Source organism: Lepidothrix coronata, unplaced genomic scaffold (genome assembly GCF_001604755.1).
Source record: "Lepidothrix coronata isolate B3197 unplaced genomic scaffold, Lepidothrix_coronata-1.0 Scaffold47, whole genome shotgun sequence".
In the NCBI taxonomy this organism is placed as follows: domain Eukaryota; kingdom Metazoa; phylum Chordata; class Aves; order Passeriformes; family Pipridae; genus Lepidothrix; species Lepidothrix coronata.
In genome coordinates this window covers 1,108,502-1,132,991 of record NW_016690227.1, presented here as the reverse complement: position 1 = coordinate 1,132,991, position 24,490 = coordinate 1,108,502, and the positions used below count along the sequence as shown (strand labels likewise).

Sequence of the window (24,490 nt, the reverse complement as noted above, 5' to 3'; positions counted from 1 at the left end):
CCTCCTTTCCAAACAGGTTTCTAGTAGTCTGCTGAGCAGCTACAGATTATTTTGCTGTTTGAGTTATTCCTATAGATCTGACCTAATAAAACAGTGACACCAATACTTTTAGGTATAGCAGCCAGTCATGTGTTTCACCTCAATGATTCCCTGTTTGTGCAGAAGAGATGAGAAGGATTTCACACCACTGAAATCAGAAGTCTCTGATTTTCTGCCTAATTTTCCTCTTAGTATACATGAGCATCTTTAAAAATAATTAATCAGTAGAACTTTCAACATGTTTTCAAATAAACCTCAGTTGTGGATTTTGTGAATAATATTGTATTAGCTTTTCACAGACTTTTATGCAAAAGGAAAACGTAGTTCACAAGAATGAAAATTTCAGCTTGAACTTGGTGCCCAAATGCAGATCTCAATGGATATACCTCTGTATGTGGAAATAAGAATCAGAATTGTCTGGTGACCAGTGTAAAAATGTTATGTGGGCTTTAGCCATCAACTCATAGACCAGAATTGTTACCAAATGCATTAATACTGTGATCTATAATAGAATGTGAATAGTAAATTACAGAGAATACATGAGCTGCTCATATGACAAAATATTTCTGCAGAAACCATTCAGTCACTAATCAAAACTAGCACTTTCTTAACACTTCAGTGCTTGCTTTTGCAGAAGTATCTCCATCCTTGTAATAAATAGTTTGCTGCTGGCAGTTCAAAAGCATGTGCATGCATATATATCAATATGTAAAGAATATTGTATAGAGACATGTTTGTGATTCATGAGTTAGAAGTGGGGAGCACAGCTAATATTCTAGCTCTTCTTGCTGAAGTAGTTTTATTACCATAGAAATTATAGCTAAATCTCTAGATAGATCTTTTTTTAAAGTGTGTTTTTTAATGGTTCTTGAATCAAAATCACATAGTATTTTGTGTTGCTTAATATTAGTAAGATAAGAGATGATGATCCTTGTGAGTCCCTTCCAACTCAGTATATTCTATGATTCTATGACTTTGTTCCAGGAGAAGTGGGATGGAAAAATAATTTGTTATGTATACATCTTTATATATAAATGAAAACCCAGATGGCAGAAACATTTAATCTCTTAATTTAATTTTAAATTGGGAAAATAATGACATCAAAGAAAAACCTCTCAGGCACTTGGTTTCATGCAAATTAATGGGGCTTTTTAATCTGCTGTTTAATTTATTTCCCCTTCAATTATTTTTTTAGGTAATAAGGAAAATATCTGGATGCATATTGATGCAGCCTACGCTGGGAGTGCATTCATCTGCCCTGAATTCAGGCATCTCTTAAATGGAGTGGAGGTGAATGGTGTTTTTTCTCTAGAAGCCTGCTAAAACCTTGCTCTTTCATAGAATTTGTTGTTTATGCATCCAAGATTAATGGCTCTTCCAGAATCTCCAAGTAAGCTGCACCTCAAATCCCTGTACATTCTATTACGTTACTTAAGTTTATATAATTTTTACTGGATATACTGGATACTGCATACTGGAGTATGCAAGTTACCTCACTATGTAGAAGTTTCTCATTCAGAACAGCAAATAGTAGTGAATCAACAAAGTGTCTTGCAAAATAGAAAAGTGGAACTTTTTCCCAAATAACCCAAATGACACATTTATAGAAGCCTAATTCTACCTTACATGCACACACAAAATTATTCTAAAAAAAAAAGTTATGTCTTATTATGTCTGATTTTTTTCTTGCATCCTGAAAGTTATCTAGGATATAGCCAGTAGCTCTATCTCAAACAGACAGGGTTTAATAACCAAGAGAGCTAAATGAAATATTCCCCCAACAGCACTCCTGTTCCTTTTTCCCCCCCTTGCTGAGCAACTTGGCATTCAGTTGCTTAGATAAGAATACTTCAATTTCCTGCTGCTCCCCTCAGACAGTCAGATAAGTCCTTGTCTTCCACGTCAGTGGAGAAAATATTACTGTTTGGTAAAGCCAGAAGTTTAAACACAGCACTGATATGTAGTGACTAATGAAGAAGAAGAGGGAAAACCCCCTCACAAATAAAGCATTTCTTTCTCTCTCTTTTTTTTATCAGCAAAAGAAGCTTGTTTTAATTTCCTGTGTGGGAATATTTTTTAAATTATTGTTATTGGTTCCCAAAGGAAATGAAACAGTGTCCCTTGTCTGGGCCAGCATTTGTCACAGGAGTAAATATTTAACAACCATGAATAAGTTTCCTACCTTACCTAGTACAGGGTGATAGCTAGCTAGCTATATAGATAGATAGACAGATAATCTTCTCTTATTAGAGTAATTGTTAATTGTTTACAGGTGACAGGGAAGGTTATGAGAAGCAAATGAGAACAGAAGAGTGCTATAACATGCTGCCAGGCCCCTCTCTCTCTTTTTTAAGGCTGATGAGTTCTGCCTTTGTTAAAACAGAAAACATGGATGAAGCCTTTCCCACATGATGTCCATCTTACCTAGCTGGGTTTCTTCTGACACCACGCCTAAACATATCTCAAGTAAACTGGGCCTGGCACATTATGTGTATAAACATGTATTGCCAGTCCTTATCTTTGGTGGCATTTCTTTTGACTCTAGATGAAAAACTTGGTTTCTACTGAAAGAAAATACTCTATCAGTAAAAAACAAACAAACAAACAAAAAACCCCAAACATTTCCTAGCCAGTTGTAATTTTATGAATGAATGTGATGTGCAGATTCTGAATTAAATAAATCACTTGTCTCTGTATATTTGAATTTTGTGTTTATATGTTTAATGCTCTTGAAAATAGAAAGCTTATTGGAAAATGTGATATGAACCACCAGTGAATGTTTCTGAGTATACATATTTATTTATTTTTTTAGTTTACAATGAGATATGTACTTTTCTGTAACATCTATATCTAAAAAGTATACAAATGCTCAAAATGTTGATAATACTAATAGCCTAACTGCACACCTAACATGAATTCCATTCCAAAAATGAATGAAGATTTAACTAAGACAGTTACTAACTAAGGTGGCATTAGTATGAACATAATAAATACTGAATTCAGTAATTAATTTGTAGTTAAAGTGTACAGAGACAATTTGACAGAGTTATATCATTGGCACATGGATCCTTTTCTCTTTCATAATTCTGTTTTTATTTATCCATTTTCAGTTTGCAGATTCCTTTAACTTTAATCCTCACAAATGGCTCCTAGTGAATTTTGACTGCTCTGCTATGTGGTAAGTATTACAGTAAAAGGAAACATTGCAAGGGAAAAAAATCACATTCTATTAGTCTGCCTTTCTACCAGTAAACATTTATTTATATTTCTCTTTTGAAATGAGGAGCACGGAATAGCTTCAAGTCGTGTAAATTATTTATAAAATTCCCTTGTTTCAAAAATATGAGATTTAGTTTCAAAAATGTGAAATTTAGAAATAGGCCTTAGCTCTGCGTTATGTTTCAGAAAGAGAGAGAGAAGTCCCAAAAAGTCTGCAGATTCATACTTGCTCCATTTTGGGACTGTTTAAAACATAAAGGAAAAACTTAATTTAGGGATATCAGTGCAACGAACAATATGCTCAACAGAGCTTTTTGTTTTTCTTTTCCATAAATTTTTTTTTTGTTTAAGCTTCCGTCTTTTAAAAGGCTTTCTAAAAATGTTTGAGATTTGGCTGATGAAAAGCAGCTGATTTCAAAAGGCACTATTTATATAATTTTGTACTGACTTTCAATTTCCCCAGATGACAGCAGACGACATTTTGATATAAAAAGATGCCAAAATAGAAACCCATAGACATACTTTCAAACAAACCAAAGTATCGGAGCAGTAATAATAGCATGGTTTTGTTAAAAACATTCCAAAATAGATGATCCTATTGTGTCCCAAACTAGATGTTTACCAGCATCACAACTAATGATACTTTTTACCAAAACAGCTATTCAGTAAATGCAGACTATTTATCAAAATAAATGAAAACATTAATTTCAGTGATAATGGAACAAAATTTGCAAAAATGAGAAAAAGGAAGGAAAAACTGAATGTTAAAAAGAAGACTCCAAAACATCATGCAGAGATAGGTCACCTTATTTAAAAGACGAATAAATGTGGGACAGTAGTCACTGAGTTGCTTTTGGTTAACCTTTAGCTCTTTTAATATCCCAAGCAAAGATGACTTTTCAGGTGATATATAACATTTTTATGTAAATATTTTAGCTGATATAGGCATTTCAAATATTGCAAGCCATTATGGTCTTTTTTTTTTCCTTTCCTTAGTGTAAATGGTTTACATTTTGACCCTACTTCATCAGTAGTGGCATCAGTGTGATTAACCCAACATTCCAGTTTATAAGTACCTCATAACATGCTGTGTCTCTGTATTTGGAAATAGGAAGACAATAAAACAAACTCCTTTGCTAGTTTCTCCCATCTTTTTCTCATTAGTCAAAGACATTGTTAAAAAAAATAGCCACCTGCAAATAAGACAATACACTATCATTCTTTTCAGTGTTTGTAGAACAATTAGGGGCCAGAGTCTAGTCCCTAAAGTTTAATTTCTCATTAATTCTGCTTTCCCTGAAAACCCTGTGGAACTATGTTAAAAGTGTTTTACCTGGCTTTTCAGGAAAACAAGGAGGTATATCCAATCCCACTGTGAGTTCCATCTCAGGTGATTTTAGACTTCAGACTTAGGAAAGTATTTGTCTCCATTTTGTTTCTTGCTGGTTTTTCCTTTTTTTTTTTGTTCTCTTTTGTTTTTTGTTTGTTTGTTTTAGGGGTTTTGTTTTGTTTTTTAAATAAGGCATTGCATAAAATGTTTGTTTTCATAGATAGGAAGATTCCATTACAAGGAATCTCAAGAGACTTTACAACATCTCCTTACTCAAAGTGAAAGTTTCACAACCACAGCCATACAAACTTCATTTCAGCAAGGCATTTATGTATAGATGTTATTCACTTAATAAAGAATGAAATGTACACTTAAACTCTTTGACTTGAAGCCAAATGCATTGTCCAGCTAACTCTAAGCCCCATGTCCAAAATTTACCTCTCTTACCAACTAAAAAGGTGAAATTTTAAAAGAAAGGATGAAGGAACATGGTGAGAAAAAGTAATTGTGAAGGATACATAGTCCTCAGCATGATGTTGTGGTGATATGGAAAGACTTCAGTAAACACTGAACATCATTTCAGAATGAAAGTAATCTGAGTTCCTTTGATGGGCAGGCTTCTAAATAACCCAGGCTCCTCAGCACTTTCCCCAGTAAACACATTTCTTTTTGCTGCAATCTGATTAAGATAATTTAGCCATTAGATCTGTAATGTAATTATTTAACTACTCAGTGCAATATGTGGCACTGATATAATTTTGGATTTGGGGGCAATTTCATTATAAACCTTTTGTAAAATATTCTCAGACTTCTTGATGTACAGAAAAAAGCAGTCAATTTCCTAGAAAAAGAAATTTAATATAGCCATTCCAAGAAGTGTATATTTTCTATGTGAAATGCTAGAGTCGTTTAGAGACTGAAACTGAAAACTGAAACTGAAACTGCCCTGAAACTACCAGTCAGTTTTGCCTGACCTGTTCAATTGCTACTCTGGAATATTATAAAATGGGAAGAAGTGTCTTCATTCAGAGAGTGTGAAAATAATAGTCTTTCAAAGTCTTGGTATTCTTGCTTTTTTATTACTCTTCTCGGGGCTTAAGTGTTAACTTTTGGTTTGGGAAGGTGTTTTAGTATTTGGAAGGAAGGTGCTTACAAGAAATGCTTATCTGTACATCATAAGAGCACAGAATGGCTCAGGTTGGAAGGGAAGTTAAAGATCATCTAGGTCCAACCAAGTGTATGGTTTCAAAGCCATGCATCTCTGTTTCAGTCTCTCTAATACTGCTTAGCCTATTAACTGTGTCTGGTAATTCAGCCACCTGCTGCAACAGGTAAAATCAACCTGGGCACACTTTGTGCAGGTACCAGCCTTTTCTCCAGTAGAAGTATCTTTTCTCCAGTAGAAGTATCCATTGCAAACTGCCACCTGTACTGATGTACCTTCCTTAGCAGTTCTGTCTGGGTTTGAGCAGCAGTCTTCTCAGGGGCTGTCTCAGTAGACACACTGGGTTTGGCTCTGAGGTGAGTGCCCACCATTATGGCAGAGACCTACAGCACTCAGCCCTCTGGTGTGGACCTCCTGAGCACTCAGCCCTTACCTGAGGTGTGGAACTGCTTGCAGATTGCACCACCCTTCCTGCATTCCCTGCCTATGTGAACTGCCACACAAACTGCCATGTCACATCCTTCTGACGTGATCCTTCATTCGGCCAGGGGTATTTGCAAAGAAAGTTAAGAACACCACTCCTGTCACAGAATCACAGAATATGTCAAGTTGGAAGGGACCCACAAGGATCATCGAGTCCAACCCTTAGCCCTGCACAGGACCATCCCAAGAGTCACACCATGTGCCTGAGAGTATCATCTAAATACTCCCTGACCTCTTTCAATTTTAGTGCTCTGACCACTTCCCTGGGGAGCCTGTTTCAGGACCCAACCACCTTTTGGGGAAAGAACCTTTTTCTAATATCCAACCTAAACCTCCCCTAAAACAACTTTGGGCCATTCCCTCAGGTGCTGTCACTGGTCAGCAGAGAGAAAAGATCAGTGCCTGCCCCTCCTCTTCCCCTCACAAGGAAGTTCTAGACTGCCATGAGGTCTCCCCTCAGTCTCCTCTCCTCCAGGCTGAACAGACCAAGTGATCTCAGCTGCTCCTCAAGGCTCTTCACCATCCTTGTTGCCCTCCTTTGGATACTTTCTAGTAGCTTAATCTCTTTCTTATATTGTGGTGCCCAAAACTGCACATAATATTCAAGGTGAGGCCGTACCAGTGCAGAGCAGAGCAGGACGATCCCCTCCCTCAACTGGCTGGTGATGCTTTGCCTGATGCCCCCCAGGACATGGTTGGCTCTCCTGGCTGCCAGGGCACTGCTGACTCACATTCAACTTGCCATTGACCAGGACCCCCAGGTCCCTTTCCATGGCACTGCTTTCTGGTATCTGATTACCCAGTCTGCAGGAACATCTGGGGTTGCCCCATCCCAGGGGCAGAATCCAGCACTTCTCCTTGTTGTACTTCATATGGTTGGTGATTGCCCAGCCCTCTGATTTGTTAAGGTCTCTCTGCAGGACCTCAACAGCTCCTCCCTCCCAGTTTTGTATCATCTGCAGACTTGCTTAGTATCCCTTCCAGTCCTGCGTCCAAGTCATTTATGAAGATGCTGAAGAGCACAGGGCCCAAGATGGAGCCCTGTGGAACCCCACTAGTGACAGGTTGCCAGTCTGATGTCACCCCATTCACTATTACCCTCTGTGCTTGACCCGTGAGCCAACTGCTCAACTACCACATGATGTGCTTGTCCAGCTCTTTTTCCCGTCTGAGACAGGTGCATCCTGTCAGGTATCAGTGGACCAGGTGTTGAGTAGGTCGTCCCATTTATGGTCAAAAACTACAGAATTTTTCCAATTACACCAACCTCAGAGCCAGTCATTGACCTGATGGATCTACCTATTCCTATCAATATTATTCCTTGTTACTGGAAGAATTGAGGAAACTGTTCACTACCTGTGGTCCTGATCCCTCTACAATTGTCCCAGGGCCCCGAAATCTCTTTTGATTGCCCTTGGACTTCTCTTTGTTATTTCACTGCTGCCAGTTCAAACAACCAATGGCAGACAGTAATCAGAGGGCCTGACTAAACTGGAAAGTTTGCCAGTAATGTCCCTTGTCCAGACCACACAAGCACTTACTGCAAAGTTTAAATACATAGGGCAAAATCTAGGCATGGTGTATAGAGGTGCAACTCATGTGGTTCGTACACATTAATGTCCAGGCTTTGGATTTATTTTAGTAATCCTTTTAGATAGTTTTTCATGGTTGCCAGATTAAGACCTGTGAAATCTCCTTTTAAAAAAGCAGTGACATCACTAAGGAAGTACGAGATGGCAGCATTTTTATGTCTTCTAAGCTAGATGTTCCTGCAGAGTAGTTATCTGTTCCACTGTTAAACAGAGAAGAAATTAAGCTGTCACAAAACAACTAAGTACATTGCTTGTAACTTGTATTAGTTGCATACAGAATGAGCTACTGAAACATGAATATATCAAAGTAATCAAACATTCAAATAAACTACAGTAGAACAACTTAAGGTTTGTTAAAAATATTTACCCTAATTGAACCTACTTCCATCTCTCCACAGGACATTTTCAGCACACAAATAAGTTATTAATTGTTTTTACTGAGAGCATTCTGGAAGTTTGTTGCTATTTTTCATGTGCATAAGCTTACTTATCTTCAGCTGTGTACTTTCCATACCTAAAGGAAAGCACTTTGCTGTTAACCTTGGTGCTTCCCTGGCCATTAGTCATAGAGAGGCTTTTTTTTGTTTAAATAAGATGTTTTATGACCACAGCCTAGATGTGAATGAGAGCTGAGAGTGTGTACTGTCCTGTGTATTTATAAATACACAATAAAATATTGGAAATTAGATTTTTCCGTAGAAATTTACAATTTTACATTTAAACATTAAAACTCAGGAAAAAAAAAGGTTTGGACTTTGGTCATTTAGAGTATTCCCATGTTGATACAACTTTTGCTTACTTTGTAATATATTTATAGGCCTAATATAATGATGTAGCAGTCTTTCCCTTTTTCAGTTTATGATTTCTTCTTCTTCTGCCTCTATAAACCCCAACATTTGTGGAGGTGAGTCAGCCTTACACAGCGTGAAGCATGAACGAGAAAAATCGTGTTATTAACCATTGGCAAAACATAGCTTATTCTCTCTAAAAGGGACACACTGGCTTTTGAACCTCAGTCCAGTCACACCACCCCCTAGCTGGCAATAGTAAGGTATGCTTCTCAGTGTTACATCGTGCTGTAGCATGTCTGTCAGTAATTGTGTATTGGATCCAGCTAAGGGCAGGGTGGTACAAGAGGGAAATCTGAGTCTGGACCGGGTGACTTGTCCCTCCCAATGGCTGCAGGATGGAGACACAGCGGCCAGCATCCACAAAGCCTCCCCGCGGCTGTGCATGGTGTTTAGGAAGCAACAGCTCTTCCCACTCGGCTTTGTACTGCAGTAATTTCAAGACAACTTCTGTTGACTGCAAACATTAACATTGCTTCAGCTAGTCTCACATTCTGGTGTGAGTGTCTATCACCATAAAAAGATCCTCTATGTCTGTTTCTTGTCTGTTTTTAAATATGCAGTCGTGCAGTCATGCTGCCCGTTCCTGCTGAGCTTTACACTTAACTACTTGTAAGTACAGAACTGATATGACTGTGAAAAAGCACTGAAAATGGCACAGGCTGTGCTCAGGAAATATGCCAGTTTAAACACATTCAATTTGACTTCACTTCTTGTGGAAATATAATCCCTTACATTTCTATTCTTAAATTTCTCAATTTGATTTCTTTCTTTTTTTTTTATACAGGGTGAAAAAAAGATCAGATTTAATAGGTGCCTTTAAATTAGAACCTCTTTACCTGCAGCATCACCATCAGGAGTCTGGTAATTTTACAGTTAAATGAGATTATTATTATTTTGTTTGCACACTGATATTTAATGGAAAAAAAAGGACTTAAGATGAAAACTGAAATTCTTAAAACAACCTAAGTTGTTTAGAAGCCTATTTCCATTTTCTGAGTGCCTGAGGGAGTTAAGCTTATTAAAGTGCAAGTATTTGTCTAATGAGATTTTAGTTAGTTAAAAGCAATAGAAGGAAAGTAATTTTATAAAGTAATTTTATAAAAATATTATTTTTTTGTATTGGGATTTCCCCAGTTCCAGACTTACCACTGATTCTTTATAGGAGTGTTGAGAAAATTCTTTATGATCTTTTGGCTGTCAGATAAACATATGACTGGGTGCTGTGTATCGAGTTCCTTAACCTGCCTTCCCCAACATATCGTTCTCCAGAATGGTTTCAGGATCTGGTTTGGTTTTAGAGTTGCTAAAGTGTGTGACTTTTTTCTTAGCTATTTGTGTAATCTCTGATTCAAATTTTTCGAAAACCCATGTAAGGAGCAAAAACTCCCAGAAGCCACAAAGAAGACCCTGTCTCTGCTATATTTTTGAGTGATAGCTTTCTGTGGCATTATCCTGTAGCTCTCATGTTCTTACACAGGCTGTAGAGAAAAGCAGTAAGAGTGGACTGTCTGTCTTGAACAAAATGCTCATGAAAGCTCTTCACAAAATGCTCACAAAGAACTTACGAATCTTAGGCTCTGTACAAAGCTCCTTAATGGATTAGTGCTGCTCCTGCACATACCTCGCAACTGCAGAGTGATATTTGCCATCTTGAAGCCCATTTTTACACATTTGGTTATTAACTGAATAATTGTGAAGAAGGTCACAGCAGTGCAGTGTCAATGTGGTGGAAGTTCTCTCATAACTTTCTCAAGAGGGTGAATCATATGTCTTTGCTCTTACCATGTACTCAATCTCCTATTTTTCCTGGAATTGCTGGTGCTGATCTGTGTTCGGAAGTGTATCCTGAGTACTTTTATCTTCTCTCTGTTATGGCTGTGAACTCCTTGACATTTAAATTAATACCATCCAAAATTCCACCATTCACTAAAAAGCCCTAGGAAAAATGAATTCCCATGCCTTAATCCTGAACTGGCATAAATCTTGCATTTTATTCCTTTCATCCATTTCTAAGCAATGCATGTTCACCCTCTAAAGGCTAGAATTGTTAAGAAAAAAGTATGTACTTTTTTTTTGCCTTTTTAAATGAAAAATACAAGCTACAGCAAATACATTTAAGGCACAAGCTTTTACTTTGCATACATTAAAAATATTTCTCTTCAGGAGAAAAAAAAATCCAACCTTAACTAAAGGGAAAATATGTTCTTGGGACAACTGATAGTGCTGATACAAGAACCTTCAGCCTTCCCCAAGTTAAATAACACCAGAAGAAAACCAAGCCTTTCTTAAAAGTAGATGCTATTAGTAAGGCCACCTAGTTGACCTGAAAACTTTATCACCCCAGTTATATAAAAAGTTGTTCAGCCTTCATCTTGCCTTCAGAAGCAGTGAGAGCATGTTATATGATCTGACATAATGATTTCAAAGAGATCAGCTGATTAATAGCAATCTAGTAATGCTAATTTTTTTCTATTCTCTATTCTCATTTAGTATCAATTTTTGCAAAGAGTTGGACAACACTTTTCAAATGCAAATGCCTCTAGTTAAACTTCCAACCCACGCTTATGCCTTGAATAAACATAGTCAAATTTGGTACAAATTTACTACACAAAGGTGCTACACTCCCTATTGATCCCTGTGTGATTTATGAGATGTCAGCACTCCTGGAAGTATGATTTCTCTAATGGTGGGTCTTATTTTCTGAGTATGTCTCAGGTCTGAGAATTCCTATCATGGTTTACAAAGCAAATGAAGTAGTATTTTTGAATTCACTTATCTCTCACTCAAGAATTTAAATGAGCAGAAAAATATCTCTATCTGTGAGCAATTACTCTTAATAACCATATGGCAATTATGCGTGTCCCCAAGGGGAAAGTCTTTATTTTGTCATTAATTATAATTTTATGTGATTTGCATCATCACACCAGGAAGATTATACTAGCTTGTCTGACAGCCCAGGATATAGGTCAAATCCTAATGGCAGTGTTAGAAGAATGCAGCTTTATACTTCATTGTGAATACCACATGTGCTCCCACAATGCAATTCCTCCTGCTTAAATACAGATGTAAGACTAAGGCTCATAATCAAGGAATCAAGGACTAAGCATTGATTACATTCTGCTTCACAGCTTGTGAAAGGCGTTGTTGTGCATCATTAGACATAGCCCCTTGCAGGAGCGTAGGATTATTTATCTGTCACCAGTTGCTTTCCTCTCTTTGCTACCAGTCTTTCAGCTTTCAAACAGAAATGGCTGCTACAATGCAGAAGAATATGAATGTTATCAGTTTACCTCATTACTAAGCTGAGACAACCACATTCATTTCCTGAAGTCGGGGAACAGGTTAATGATTGTTGGTTGCTGTGTGGGTTTGTTTTCTTTTACCACCTGGAAACCAACACAGTAACAGGTTAAAGAATCCAATGACTATCTGTTATGGGGAAAGAAGGACCATGTTTTTTCCTATGTTTTGGCTGCATAGATGAGAGAACATCAGCAAGAGAGCTTGTAACACAGGAAATAGTCCTTTTTTTTCTGGTTTTTTTTATTATCTCCTAGGAAACATAAAGTCTGAAAATTATGTAAATGACATAGACTGGTCAAATTCAGAAGCTACAGTTCTATATAGTACCTTGCAGTTCACAATTCGAGGAGCACTTAGAATTTTCCCTAGGAATTTAACTACATACTTTCCCATGAAGCTTATACTCCATGCAGAGTAATAAAGCAGAATAAGGAAGCTAAGCAGATGTTTCCTAAAGAAATGCTTTAAATTTTACATCTGTTAAATTTCTGTCACTGACTTACAGCAAGTAACTAACCATGTTACAATTTCCTTTACTATGAAATCAGTTTAATTACCTTATTACAATAAAAGGTAGATGTGTCTTGACACTGTGTGTTTATATAAAGGATAATTAATAATGCCTTCTACTTGCCTCCCTGGACTGCTTTGTGGCTTGGTCAATCTGTGTTTGTAATGTGCTCTCACTACAACAGATGAAAAGCCATAAAAAGTACAAAATAATATTGTCCAAGCAGGAAGAGGTCAAATTCTGAGTCAGTTTTTCCAGTCACTTATTAGACATGCTGAAGAATTAGCAACAAATATATGTATGAGTATAAAAGGTAGTTAGAAGTGGATTATTTTAAGAAGTGTTACCAGTTCACTAGGGTAAAGGTGATGACATTTCACAGCAGAGAATGAGTGATGAAGTAAGTTCGGGGATTCTGCAAATTGTTTTCTGTACAAGAAGAAAATAAAAATAGTATTTGGTCTGTCATCTCCACAGCATCTGCACTATAAAAGAAAGGAAAACTCTTTCTTCTCTAAAAGCGCCTAATTTGTTAGTGGCATATTCTGACTAGCTAAGGAATAAAGATTATTATAAGCACCTTAATTTAGCATGCTGCCAACTATCCTACTAGTTATTTAGTGGTCCTGTTGATACTGATGATGCTGAAATTTATAGCGGATGTAAACTATAGCTAAGACACAGCTCTTTAATTAACATTAGAATGATTGAAGGCTTTGGCTATTGTGATGATGCAACGTGAACATTTTTTCTTTGATTTCTAGGTCTTGTAACAGATTATCGGGTAAGTACAGCATCAGTGTAATTATTAATACTATTACTTGTATATACTGGTATTTTCATGACTTTTATTTTCCATTACTATCATAAATCTCAAAAATTTGTGTTTCTTTCCAAGAAGGATGCAGCTTGCTAAATTTTCAACATTCCTCAAACTGAAATGTTAAACTCTGTTTTTTGAAAAACAAATTGTTTAAAGGCAGAAATTGTCTTCATGTGCAATATCTCAAGGTTCAGGCAGTAGAAAGAAATGTCCTAAAGTTGTGGGTTTGTTTTTTTTTTTCTTTAACATAGTGAGTATCACAGTTTAAAAATAAAATTAAAAGCGTATGCATTTTAATCCTTAACCCATGGAAGCACTGTTGCTTTGAAATGGAAAATGGGCCTGCCATTACAGATGCCAGCCCCACAACTGCAAACAAGGCAATGTAACAAGCTTCTAAGATACTTATTTTTCTAAAGCCTTTGAGGAGAATTCAGAATGCACAAATGAAATTTGATTTGCCATGTGACCCTTCCGTTCTGACACCATGGCATTAAAACAGGCCTAGATATTTCTACTATTACTTGACCCACCTCTAGGAACTGCCTGTGGCAACGTGGTTCACTTCAAAACCATTACAGAATGTAGTTTCTGCTGTCGCACTGCAACGGTGGCTCCTAACACGGGTGCCCTCTCTTCTCGTTGGTTGCAGCACTGGCAAATCCCCCTGGGCAGGAGGTTCCGCTCCCTGAAGCTTTGGTTCGTGCTGAGGATGTACGGGGTCAAGGGGCTGCAGGAGCACATCCGCAAGGTGATTTGCTTTCTTGGGTAACTTGTGGTGGGAAGGCAAAGGAAAGCGAACTGGCTGGCTGCCTGTCTTCTTTCCATGACTTCTGTACACATCAGAAAGCACAGGCAATGGTCTGAGGCAGCTCAGTTCAACAGCTGGGGCTGCTTCTTTGCCCCATGTAAGGTCACAATTCCACATCATGGCAGGGTCAAAGCTGTCATCCATTTTATGTTAATCTTTAGGGAAGACAAGTCTAGGAATTTGGAATTTCTACAATATGGGACCATAGTTCCCTCATGATTAAGCCGGAGCACACTCATGGTTTTATTGTGGAAACACGTGTATATTCATTACTTCTTTATCTTATTAATGTGCATGCATTGATAGCATACCATAGATTATGATTAAGGGATATGGTGACTTATTTGGCATGTCTACTGCTGCTGCTGCTTTTTTCCTGTTTAAAATGCATTTTTATTAAAAAAAAGAATGTGTACAATTTACAGTTTGTTAACATTGTTATAAGTACTAAGTTTATTCTTGATGTAAAAAGAAGGGGGTTTTAATCACTAAAAGAAACATATGGCGCCAGTCTAAATTATATATATACTTCCTCTGTAGCAGTAAAGTCAAATTCAAGCATACCTTTCATCTTTATGAAGTTTAGGGAAACTTCTAGTTAGGGGAGATCCATGACTTGGCTCTAAATATTTACAAAAATATCCATTAGCTAAAGGTCTGGTCTAGCATACCAGTGTCCCTGCAGACACAAATTTAGTACTACATATTGGAGTACTAAGCAGAAGAATTCCTAAAAAAGACTTTTTCTGCTCTTGTAAAATCACTGTGTGAGGAAGTCTCTTTTGATTTGGAAGTCTCTTTTGATTTGGAAAGGTTCGGGGATGGAGGGTACTCTCTTTGCTTCTTATTTTAATCACATTATAATTTTCAATGGACTCTCCAAATATCAAAATTAGGTTTTTATTATTAATGAGGCTTTCAGAAATACATTTTGGCAGCTATGGAATCCTGATGTACAGTCATCCTTATGTCAATCTGATATGTATCCTCCTGATGAAAAATTGATATGAGGTTTGTTATCACTTTATTTTTCTATCATTACCATTCCCGGTAGTATTCTCTCTCAGGTTAGATTTCTGAAGACTATATTTATTTCAGTATGTTACCAAGTTTTTAAGTAGGGCTAAATCTCTCACTGGGAAAATGGGTTTGGAAGCCTCATATCAATTGCATGGCCTTCGGTTTTCCACAGATCAGTATTTACATTCAACAAACTCCCTCTTTCCATGTCTCTCAGATATTTCTCTGACTGTCCAGCCATATAATCACAGCTGAAGACCAAGTTTTGATATTTGAACAATACAGTTCAGGAAGGTTAAGCAAATGAATCTTTTCTTAAAAATATTGATTCCAAAATAAAACCTTATTTGTGAAGGTAATTTAGATAACTAGATTTCCAAGGGCTTGTAGAACTGAGTGTGTATGTTTTATATTTCATTAAGGACTACATTGTTCTCCATTGTAGATATAAAAATAAGTTATGATAATTAAGTGCAGAATTTGGCTTACTGTATACTTCTTCAAACTGGAATCATTAATTTCTCCTCACCCCCTCCTCATTCCCCTCAATGAATGCTGGTTTGATTCAGTGGGATCCAGAGCATCTTTTTAAAAAAAACCCAGTAATTTCTATCTCCAGCAAGCCTCTTTGAACTTAAATTTCAATAAATAATTGCATTTAATTTTCTCCCTGCTCGAACAGAATTTAAGATATCTCTTGTGAGTTTTCAGACATGATGGTAAAGTTATATCAGTAGCTGCAAAATAAAAATTAGAAATGTGTTTCATATCTTGCACATTTTACTCTTGGGAATTATCGTGAGCTCCAGATACACTGTGATGGCTTTACTTTGGATAGAGTAGTAATGAAGTATGTAAACCAGCCTGACACTGGTTTATATTTTCAAACCCATATATAAATTTCCAAATTAAAAGTAATTTTGAATTTAACTTTGCTTGTTAATGCACTTTAATATCGCTCATCCCAGTGCCTGGCCTTGAAAAATTGCTTTCTTTTAAACATGTTGTAGCTGACCTTTTAAAAATCCCAACATAGATCCTGTGATCACCTAGGGGAAAAAAAAAAAAGGACACTTGAGTTGGAAAACTGTGGGAAGATCTATGCAGTGTTTATAGATTTCTAGTTAGGCTTCTTTTGCGCAGCCAGATAATACTTACAAAGTGATTTGAGATTTCAAATAGTGATGAGCTTCTGACATGATATAGAGGGAAAAACCACTTGTATGTCCTTAAGAAGCCACCCTATTTGTTGTGTAATTAGCAAGTTTCTATATGGAAAACTAAAGACATCTGCAACAGTCTCTTCATAACCTTTTTTTTTCCTGGATCTAAACTGTCACAAAAATTATTTGTCTCTTTCTGTCTTCTTTTCTTCCCCTCTTTTATTAGTATGTTTTAAGAAAAAGATGTTTGTTATCTTTGCAGCCTTAAGGTTTACATCAGATGACTCAATAACCACTGCAACCTGGCACTTGCTTGAGGATGGCATTTAGGAACCAAAATATTCCTGGGACATGAGAATGTGTGACTTGGATTTAGATACAGTAATTTTTTTGTTTTCCAAACATTCGTTATGCACTCCTCTCACACACAGCATGTAATATTAACCTATTGCAAAGTATAGGTTTCAAAGCAGTGATAAAGTGGAGGGCAGTCATCTCTGAAGGATGTGGGGAGAGACAAATACAAATTTTGGAGGTAAGTCCCAAAGCCACAGAGGAGATGTACAAACAGGGTGAAACCAACAACAATAACGGATTTCTGGACTGATTCCAACCACTCCAAGTCAGTATAAATGTGAAACTCAAATGGCCCATTTGTAAATGGCCCATTTGCAAACTGCTTGACCATGTATTACTCCTTTGTTGGTTTAAGTCCTCTCCAAGAGCTCAGAAGTAATCTGAGAAATTTAGGAGTTAGCATGCTTTTGTATGCAATCTCTATGAACATTATGACTCAGTTGAATTCTCCTTAGGACCAGAAGTCATCAGATTACACATGCTTCTTTCTTCACCAAGGATAATGAATTCCATTAAAAATTAACAGCAGAGTCCAAGAAACTGGAACTGTAAAGAACAGCAATGCCAGACATAGCATTTCAACAGGGGAGTGGCACAGTCCAAGTGGCTATTGAGAAGACTCTTTTGACAGCATTTTCCTTCAGAGTGTAGTGGGATGCAAGCTAAGGCAGGCAAAGAGGTGAAATCTGTAGGAGGAAAAGTATGAAGGGATCACGACTAGGCTGGTGTGCTCATTTGCATGTACACAGTAGTGTACTCTCATGCTTCAGAGAAGGCTCCTGCAATTAAAAACTGTTTTGGCTCTTGAAGGCTTTGCCCAAAAATTAAAATTCAGTTTAAACATTTCAGTGGAGAAGGATTCATATTTATATTCACAAATACACATACAGAAATACAGATTTTTAAAATAGGGACCACATCTTAATGCCTCACAAGTTTTCTGCTCCTATTATTGATTATGGAAGACATTTCCCTTAATCCTAAATAACCAAATTCATTAGATCTCTCTGTTGTTTCCCTTCTCACTGAAGAAGAGCAAGGGTTATTTACCTGAGATAATAGTGACACATAAAAATTCCTTACAAGTTTCTTTTCTTCAATCAGGTAACTTTCACTGTGAAGACCAGGGCTGATATTCTGTTCCTGTATAGCAAGACATTTCAGGACACTAATACTGTCCATGTGATTCCACTTTGAGAACCCATGTGATGAAGGGATTGTCCAAATCTCTAAATCATAGAATCACAGAATGGCTTGGCTTGGGAGCAACCTTAAAGATCATCTAGCTCCAACCCCCCTGCCATGGGCAGGGACACCATCCACTAGACCAGTCTGCTCAGATGATACTGCTAGAAACAGTACGTGAGTTGGTTTGTGTATGTCCACTTTTTTTCTCAAGTACATGACAGTGTTAAATAAAATAAATTTGAAAGATTAAATAATATTTGAATGCCAACTTTAAGTTAATGGTGCTAGGGACACAGCCTGACACAGATGTCAAAATCAGAAGCACTTGAAGGGTTAAAATATCCAGGATTGGTATGTACCCATTCAGCAGAAAATTGAGAACAGCCTATCAGTTTTTTACCTCTTCTTCCCTCCTATCCTTAGTTGCAGTGCCTGCAGTTCTACAAACAAGACTTTATTTTCACAGTGTTGTCTTGAAAAGTTGAAGCACTAAAGCCACACGTGTCCTCCTGAGAGTTATTGCAGTGCTCATGTCCAGAGTGTGGGTGCAGCTTTTGGGCTCACAGAGGAAGGTGTGATACCTAAAAGCCCTTTGGTTTTACAGAGTTTGAACTTCCAGGCTTAATAATATTTAACTTTACTGTTGTGGCAATCTTGGTAAGAGCAATTCAGGACAATAGCTAATAGTTCAAAGGTGCAGGGCCTTGGGTAACTGTATTTAAGCAAAGCTTTCCATGTTATATCATCACTTTCTCTCCTTCCACTTCTGTAAAATCTAAAACTCTTGGTGCCCCCCAGTGTCTTTACCAATTATTGCTACTTTTTAAGACTAGCCATGAATAAAAGTACTTGCATCCCGACATGAATCCGAAATACTTTTTAAGTTTTGTTTTGTGACTTACTGAATATTTGCTATTTTCCCTTGCTTTTATTTCTTTCAAATTCCTGAAACATCCTTTAGTGCAAAAAGTGGGCATAAATACCAGCTATTAAATGTACAGGATGGGTCCAGAGCTTTCTTGTACAAACTTCTCGCAGTAAGCCAAATCTTAAATTTTTATTTTATTCAGTTCTTACCCAGATAAATTTTGATGAAACACAGTTGATTACGTTCAGCTGAACAGTTGTGAAATTCTCATCTCATTAAACATGATCTGTTTTATGGCTTTGATTTCCAAGACATAGTATATGCAGCGTGGAATTTTGCAGAGTCTTTTAACATGCTTGGTTAAAGCTATAGAACATGAGGATAGGAGACAGTGAAAGACCATTACAACACAGATGCCTATTTAACATATGTTTTCCATGCATTTATGCATACAAGTATCTATATGTATACAGATACTTCTTGTCGGTTTTCATAGCCGTAAACTTACGCTCTTCATATTAGCAGAACATTCAAATGCCCTGAAAAGGACTGGGCATTTTATTGGTCTCATTCCTGGCTCAAAGAGCTTTTAGGCTAATTTTAGAGGGAGATGTTAAGTGAATGTAACAAACAGCAGAGAGGAAGTGGTAACAACAGGAAGATTGGCTGGTTGTGTAGGGTACCAGTATGCCCAATGTGAAGGTTTTGAAGCAATATTTTGATTCAATATAAACTGTGTTTTTCTATTTGAAGAAATAAAAAACCATCAGAAAGCTATGATTAAGATTGCAAAATGTGTTGGTTTCTTTTTCTTTTTTTCTTTTCTGTAATTTCTGTTTTGCTTTATTCTTGTCCTTTTGGAAGAAGTTCCTGTGAGATGAAACATTCCACATTTAACCCTGGCCCAAAGTGAAATATTTCATTTTGGTTTGATATCTGTCCTTGAACTTGCAAAACGTCAAAGTGCAAAAGCAAAAAAAGACATGGGCTTAGTTGTTTATTTTTGTAAATTTTTTGCAATAATAAATATATCAAAGCTAAAGAACCTTTTAACATATTGTTTAGATGTTTCAGATAACGTGGTGTAGACAGGCTACTGCATGAAGACAACTGTTATTCTAATAGCTGGTTGCTGTTGCTGTGTTACCTTTTTTTTTTTTTTTAGGGTAGTGAGGACTAAGCTGGTGTTATAGCCAGTGAGAGGGGAACTGGATAGGTACTGCAGGTACCTGATGAGGATATAGGTTCTTTTCTCCCAAGTAGTTTTGAATTCATTTTCTGTTTGGAAAAAAACAAAGCCAAACATGGTATGAGCACTCAAGTATCACTGACTGATGTTAAGAATTCTCAGCTGGTTGGTACCATGCCTGTTGATATTTTTCCTATTTATTTGACTTTGGAAGAGCACTGGTTTCCTATGCTTCAAAATACTTCATCTGGCTTGGTGCCCAATGTCGTTCTTTTTTCCCCAGTAACTTATCAACAGGTTTGCTGAGATTTGCTATTAATTTTCCTGATTATACTGCCATCACCTTTCTTTTCAACTGAAGCTGAGCACCCAGGCCAGAAGACTGAGCAAGTTCTCTCCTTCTTCACAGATACCCATTAAGTTAACTATTCTAAAAAGTATATCTTTCCAGCTTAATTTGCACTGGAATTGTGACAATTTTTTCTCTCTGTATCTGTGCGTTTCCCCTTTCCCCTCTAAAGTCTTTTGGACTCTAGCCATTCCCAGCCCAAACTGACAGTGGTAGAAAACCTAAAGGAGAATTATTAAAATTATTTACTATTAATATGGTATCATACGAAATTGTGCTGAAATGTCTCATTAAGAAATAGGCTAGTACTGCCTAAGATAGTCTGAGCTAATAATATAGTAATGGCTCAGTATGGTCTCTGTAAGTCATAAATGGGATGTAACTTAACATAAACAGATGGTGACACGTGAATATTATCACATATCAGAAGAAGGAACAGAGAAAAGGAATGGAAAATACTTTAGCAAACCTTTTCTCTTGATGAATCAAATTTATACAACATAGATACCTTCTTTCTCTTCTCAGCACGTCAGGCTGTCACATCAATTTGAACACTTAGTCCTTCAGGATGGAAGATTTGAGATCTGTGCTGAGGTTGTCTTGGGACTAGTCTGTTTTCGGCTGAAGGTAAGACCTCCTATTTCTTCTGTCATGTTTTATAGCAACACAATAACATGCAATTGAATATAATCTTTGTAATTCATATACTTGATTGTTTTTTAAGGAAAGCAAAGGGAGTTCATGTAGAACAAAGCAGATTAAAAGCTTAAGACAATTTTGTTAAAACATGGAAAATTGAAGCAAGATATGTATAAGAACAGGTTACATGGGAGGCCACCTTCCCAAGTGCCCTTGGCCCTGGTCTGCTTTTTATTGCTGAACATGATCCTTTTGCCCCGCTTGGCCTTTTATACTCCAGAATCTCTCAAAGTACCAAGTTCATTGATGTGGAGACCTTGCCTGACAGAAACTAGAAAAATCTCACTCTGCATTCAAAGCATAAAAGCTGCAGTAACTGGGAGGGCTCATTGTTTAATCAGACACTAGAAGGGGACCGGTGTCTTATTTTAGGTAATGAACTCATTTCATATAGGAGCTTGCAACTAAAGCCTTTGTAAAGGACTGGATTGGGACACTGAATCTGACCACCAAGCAACAATGATAATAGCACTAGTGTTTTCTAGTTCACATGATACCTAAATTAGCTTTTAGCTTTTCTGAAGGCTTGCAAGCACATTTTGGCTCCTTCTGGGTAGTGTGGTATTACTGTTTGTCACAAATTCTTTCACCAGTCATTCAGTTGCCCCAGTTACCCGAGTTTGATGCAACTGGCTGAAGAAGCTAACAAATCTTTAACAATGAAGTAATGGTGAATTCATATGGAATTGGAAAATTGTTTGTTTTGAATTTGTATTGTTCAAAATAAAAGGAAAAAAAGAACTGTCCCTACAGGATGAACAGACTTGAGAATGTGGAGTTTTTTCAGTAAATAGAAACGTGAATATAATATCTTTCTTAACAAGAATTTTAAAAGATTTTGAGGAATAGGTTCTGTGGCTTTTATTGTGCAATAACAAGATGTTGGTTGCAGTCTGCTCTCTCACATGGAACAAGCAAACACTAGTTTTGCAGATCCAGAGACAGCTGTTAGTCAGTGCTCTACATTTACTTTAAAGGAACAGTCCTGGTGAAATAGAGCATAGCAACACAGGAATTGTCAGTTTTGATCAGACCAGTAGCTCATCTACATCTGTTCTCCTGTCCCTGATGAGGAAGAAATTACATCTCCAGGGAAAGACAATTTTCAGTAGGAGGTAAATATTGAACCCCTAGTTAAGAAAGTTTTGGAAAAATTGTAGAATAAAGGCCTGATTCTACTGAAAACCAGTGTTGAAAAAGCAGTGTTTTCATTGCTTGCCTAACTGGTCGAGAAAAAGAAAACAAAGCTAACAAGCTTTTAAATAAAGATGTTTTTATGGCTATTTTTGCAGCTTTATTTCCTTTTTTATACCACTCCTTGAAAAATCTTCCTGTGATTTTTATAATTCTTATTAAAATGCATTTTAGAAGCAGAATATTTGTAACTTTTATGTAATTACAGTAGGACTATGGGTCAGGAGACTTGAACTATATAACACTGCACAGCTGTAAAACTATGAAATATTTTTTCTTCCTTCCTTTGTTCTTGAGAAGCCCTTTTTTATATATTTTTGCCTAGCTGTAACACTCGATTTTTTGCTTTTCACACTGTGGAGCAAATGGACTCATTACCTATGACTTTCATATTATAATTATTACATCAAATGTATCATGCCAAAGGGTTAGTTTTTGGCCTCCTTGTCATGACTGCAAATGAATACAAGTCAAGCTAGTCATTTCTCCAAGGGAGTAAGAATGCTGTCTTATTGAAGCTCACAGACTCAATCAAAGCTGGCTTCTCAAAGCTCTGGGAGAGGATTAGTCACTACTAACTTCAATTTGACGTGACACTTGAGTGTCACAGCAGCCCTAAGGTGGAGCTGTGAGAGTAGAACAGAAGAAAGATACATGAATCTTTCTCCTTCCTCCCCTCACGCCTGCCAGCTTAACATCGTGTAGCTGCTGGTATTGCCTAAAAGTCAGTGCTGTGCATTTCATATTAAAGGCAAGGATTGTCATTTCAATAATGTATTACCTTTGATAAGAAAGCAGGACATCATTGTCAACAGTGACTGACCTGTAATAAATGGGGACTTGCAAACACCGAAGTTGTTCCATTTTCTTAGTTAGGAGCATTCCAGTTGCATAAATGTCTCCTAGAAGAGTAAGGCTAAGCCATGAATTTCAGGATGTCATACAAAATTCCAAAGAACTTGTGCTAAGTCAGAACAAGGTTTTGACTTCAGTCCAACTCTCTCTCTTAATATGATCCAAAAACATGAAAATTATACATTTATCCTTACTGCCAATGGGAAACTGTCTGCCTTATGCTTTGGTTTTATATGGAAAAGGCTAAGCAGGAGTCACAACTGCCCAGATTTGAGAGAAGGTGTTTTCTGATACAGATGTTTTCAAGAAGACCTATGCTGCTACAGTAACAAAATTGCTGCTGAACAGATGGATTGGACCATTTGTGCTCTTTTACCTCAGTGTTCAGTAAAGAACACTGCAGGAAAAGCGCAGATGCTCCCAGAATCTCTTGCAATTTCGTTACTTCAAGTGTAATAGAAAGAGTAAAGGTTGTGCAATAGCTAAGATACTTCCCCAAAGGATAAACTTATAGCACTCCAGATCAACCTGATATATCCTAAACTATTATAGCAAACTGTCCAGCAAAGCTGGAGCCATCTCTCAGTCTACTGATAAAAAAAGTAGACAGACGGGTTCCTTTAATTTGGCTAACAAAGACTGTCAAAGATATGTGGCTAGCACTTCACCCTGTGATGTTAAATCTGACAAAAATCCCAAGATTTTGGGGATGTCTTCATTCATTCTTTTCATTTAAAGTGATTTACTACTGTTTTTGAAAATCTGATGACATCTTTTGTTTTATTTCCAAATGCTGATGGACATGATCAGGAAAACCATTGATTCAACATTAGCTGGACCTGTAAAAGAACCAGTAGTCCTCACCTTCACTGTTTGTGCATAAGGAAAATTAAGTACATTAGAAGGAGATGAAATTCAATAGTGCATGCATGTAGAGTCTTTCTGACCTTCTGCAAGACATTTAACATTTATATCTTTGTTTCTCGAATGCAGAAGACTGTTTACTTCCAGTGGGTGGGTCAGTTTACCACATTTCTAAATTCCTTCACACAAAAAAAACACTCTGTAGGATTCTGTGGCGGACACTTCCTATAGAATTTCAGGCAAATGCCTTTTTAGGGCTTCCACTGATAGTACGAAACTTATTTATGCCAGGGACACATTACCTTAGCAATTTCTCAATTAAGGGTAAGATTTCCATATTCAAATTCAAAAGACTCTTACAGCAGCCACGCTTAAGGGAAGACTGAAAGGTTTGTTTTACCAACGTTAGTATAGCTCATTGCAAAACTTCCTCCCTTGTTTGTTTGATTAGATCCAAGAAGAGTGTAATGACATGGATACAATAATGAATGCTTTTACATAGCACATGACCTTAGGTCGCAAAAAAAGCACTCAGCTATAACAAATGCCCCAGTGTGAGCACTGCTTCTAAACCCAAGGTAATCCATAAATCTCTTTGTAACTCAAAAGTTATCTCT

The 24,490-nt window shown here is 37.0% G+C and overlaps 1 protein-coding gene across 8 annotated transcripts in view; it reads left to right on the top strand.

The window, feature by feature from the left end:
• Window positions 1-24,490, top strand: part of DDC (dopa decarboxylase) — a 69,297-nt gene that overhangs the window by 43,102 nt on the left and 1,705 nt on the right. For all 8 annotated transcript variants that reach the window (XR_001874794.1, XM_017814945.1, XM_017814943.1 and 5 more), the window contains 6 exons: window positions 1,235-1,329; window positions 3,150-3,217; window positions 9,464-9,540; window positions 13,258-13,277; window positions 13,969-14,067; window positions 20,787-20,888. Coding sequence is in view for 7 of the 8 variants with exons in the window: in XM_017814945.1 (XP_017670434.1) it covers window positions 1,235-1,329; window positions 3,150-3,217; window positions 9,464-9,540; window positions 13,258-13,277; window positions 13,969-14,067; window positions 20,787-20,888 (461 nt within the window). In the remaining variant the exon portion in view is untranslated. The remainder of the gene's footprint in view (window positions 1-1,234; window positions 1,330-3,149; window positions 3,218-9,463; window positions 9,541-13,257; window positions 13,278-13,968; window positions 14,068-20,786; window positions 20,889-24,490) is intronic.